This window comes from Aplysia californica, unplaced genomic scaffold (genome assembly GCF_000002075.1).
Source record: "Aplysia californica isolate F4 #8 unplaced genomic scaffold, AplCal3.0 scaffold00097, whole genome shotgun sequence".
NCBI lineage: Eukaryota > Metazoa > Mollusca > Gastropoda > Aplysiida > Aplysiidae > Aplysia > Aplysia californica.
Window position 1 is genome coordinate 229299 of NW_004797367.1, and position 1209 is coordinate 230507.

At 38.0% G+C, this 1209-nt stretch overlaps 1 protein-coding gene across 1 annotated transcript in view; it reads left to right on the plus strand.

Annotated features, from left to right (window-relative positions):
• LOC101855178 (long-chain-fatty-acid--CoA ligase 5) overlaps window positions 1-1209 on the plus strand; it is a gene marked incomplete in the record, with an annotated part of 41846 nt that overhangs the window by 25331 nt on the left and 15306 nt on the right. Inside the window, 1 exon segment of the mRNA XM_013080724.2 lies at window positions 13-64. Coding sequence (XP_012936178.1) covers window positions 13-64 — 52 coding nt within the window.

Genomic DNA, 1209 nt, shown 5'->3' on the forward strand with positions numbered 1-1209 from the left:
CACCCCCTTTAGCCTGCCAAAGCTTCAGATACCTTCTCCATCTGTTACACAAGTGGAACTCAAGGTAAAGTATATATGTGTTACAACAAGAGGGAATCAGGCGTTCATCATGTTTTGGGCATGTAGAGTTATTTGTACCTTCATAAAGCTTGTTCGTTTGTCTTGCTTTCGATATACGACTTCAAAAGTACCCATCTATCTTCAATAGAAGTAGAGCTATTAACCGTTGAAGGAGGTAGGAGTCGCTTGGTTTCAGAAGTAAAATTAGCGAGAAAATGGGCGCCAAAGTTGGTGACTTTTAAAAACTTCTTGGAAGCTATAAATTTACTTTTTCGTACAAGCTGTGAAAATTGCCCGCTTTTCTTTTACAAATATTCCTTTGAAGTAGATCATGGGAAAGATTCCCCCTTATTAATATCCCTGTACATGTTTACGTATATCATAGGATATACAGCATGGTTTTATGATATTAAAAGGATTTCAAAATGAGAGTAAAAGATGTATCAAATGACTGGTCCCTGTTCTTTCTTTCTCTCTCTCTGTCTCTGTCTCTCTCTCTCTGTCTCTCTCTCTCTCTCTCTCTCGCACACACGCACACACACACACTCTTTTTCCCTCCCCCCTCTCTCTCTATCTTAATTTAATCTTCGACAATACTGCCAGCGGGGTTTCACCCGACGTTGCAACTCTCCTGTGCGGAAAAAACCAATGGCTATTTATAGAACTCTGACGATATGATATAAATAGTGCTATTTAATAACCACTTTAGTCAGCGACTAAAATTGAAGAAACGTTTCGTATATATATATAAGATATTTTGCTGGCTCGTTGATCACTGTTGCTTCTGACCTCCCTGAAAGAAACACGTTTCGTCTCGCACAATTTTTGTTTCGACTTTGATGGCATCAGGTTTAGTGCTACGTAAGTGGAAGGGATTTCATAGTAATAACAAAACGAACGATATTGTTTTAGACAAGCATAATTTGACAGGTATCGGCACTGGTAATAATATAACTGGAGAATAAATTTTAATGTAATATCCCACAGTTTTGTTTTTGTTTGTTTTCTTTAATTTGTTTGTTTGTTTTGCGGGAGGGGGGCGGAGGCATGATTAATTTTCAAATTGGATTACTGCAATGCACACAATTTAAATCAAATTAGGCTTTTAACTCTGCCTGTTAGGGCCAACTCGTGCTGAAAGCTCTAATA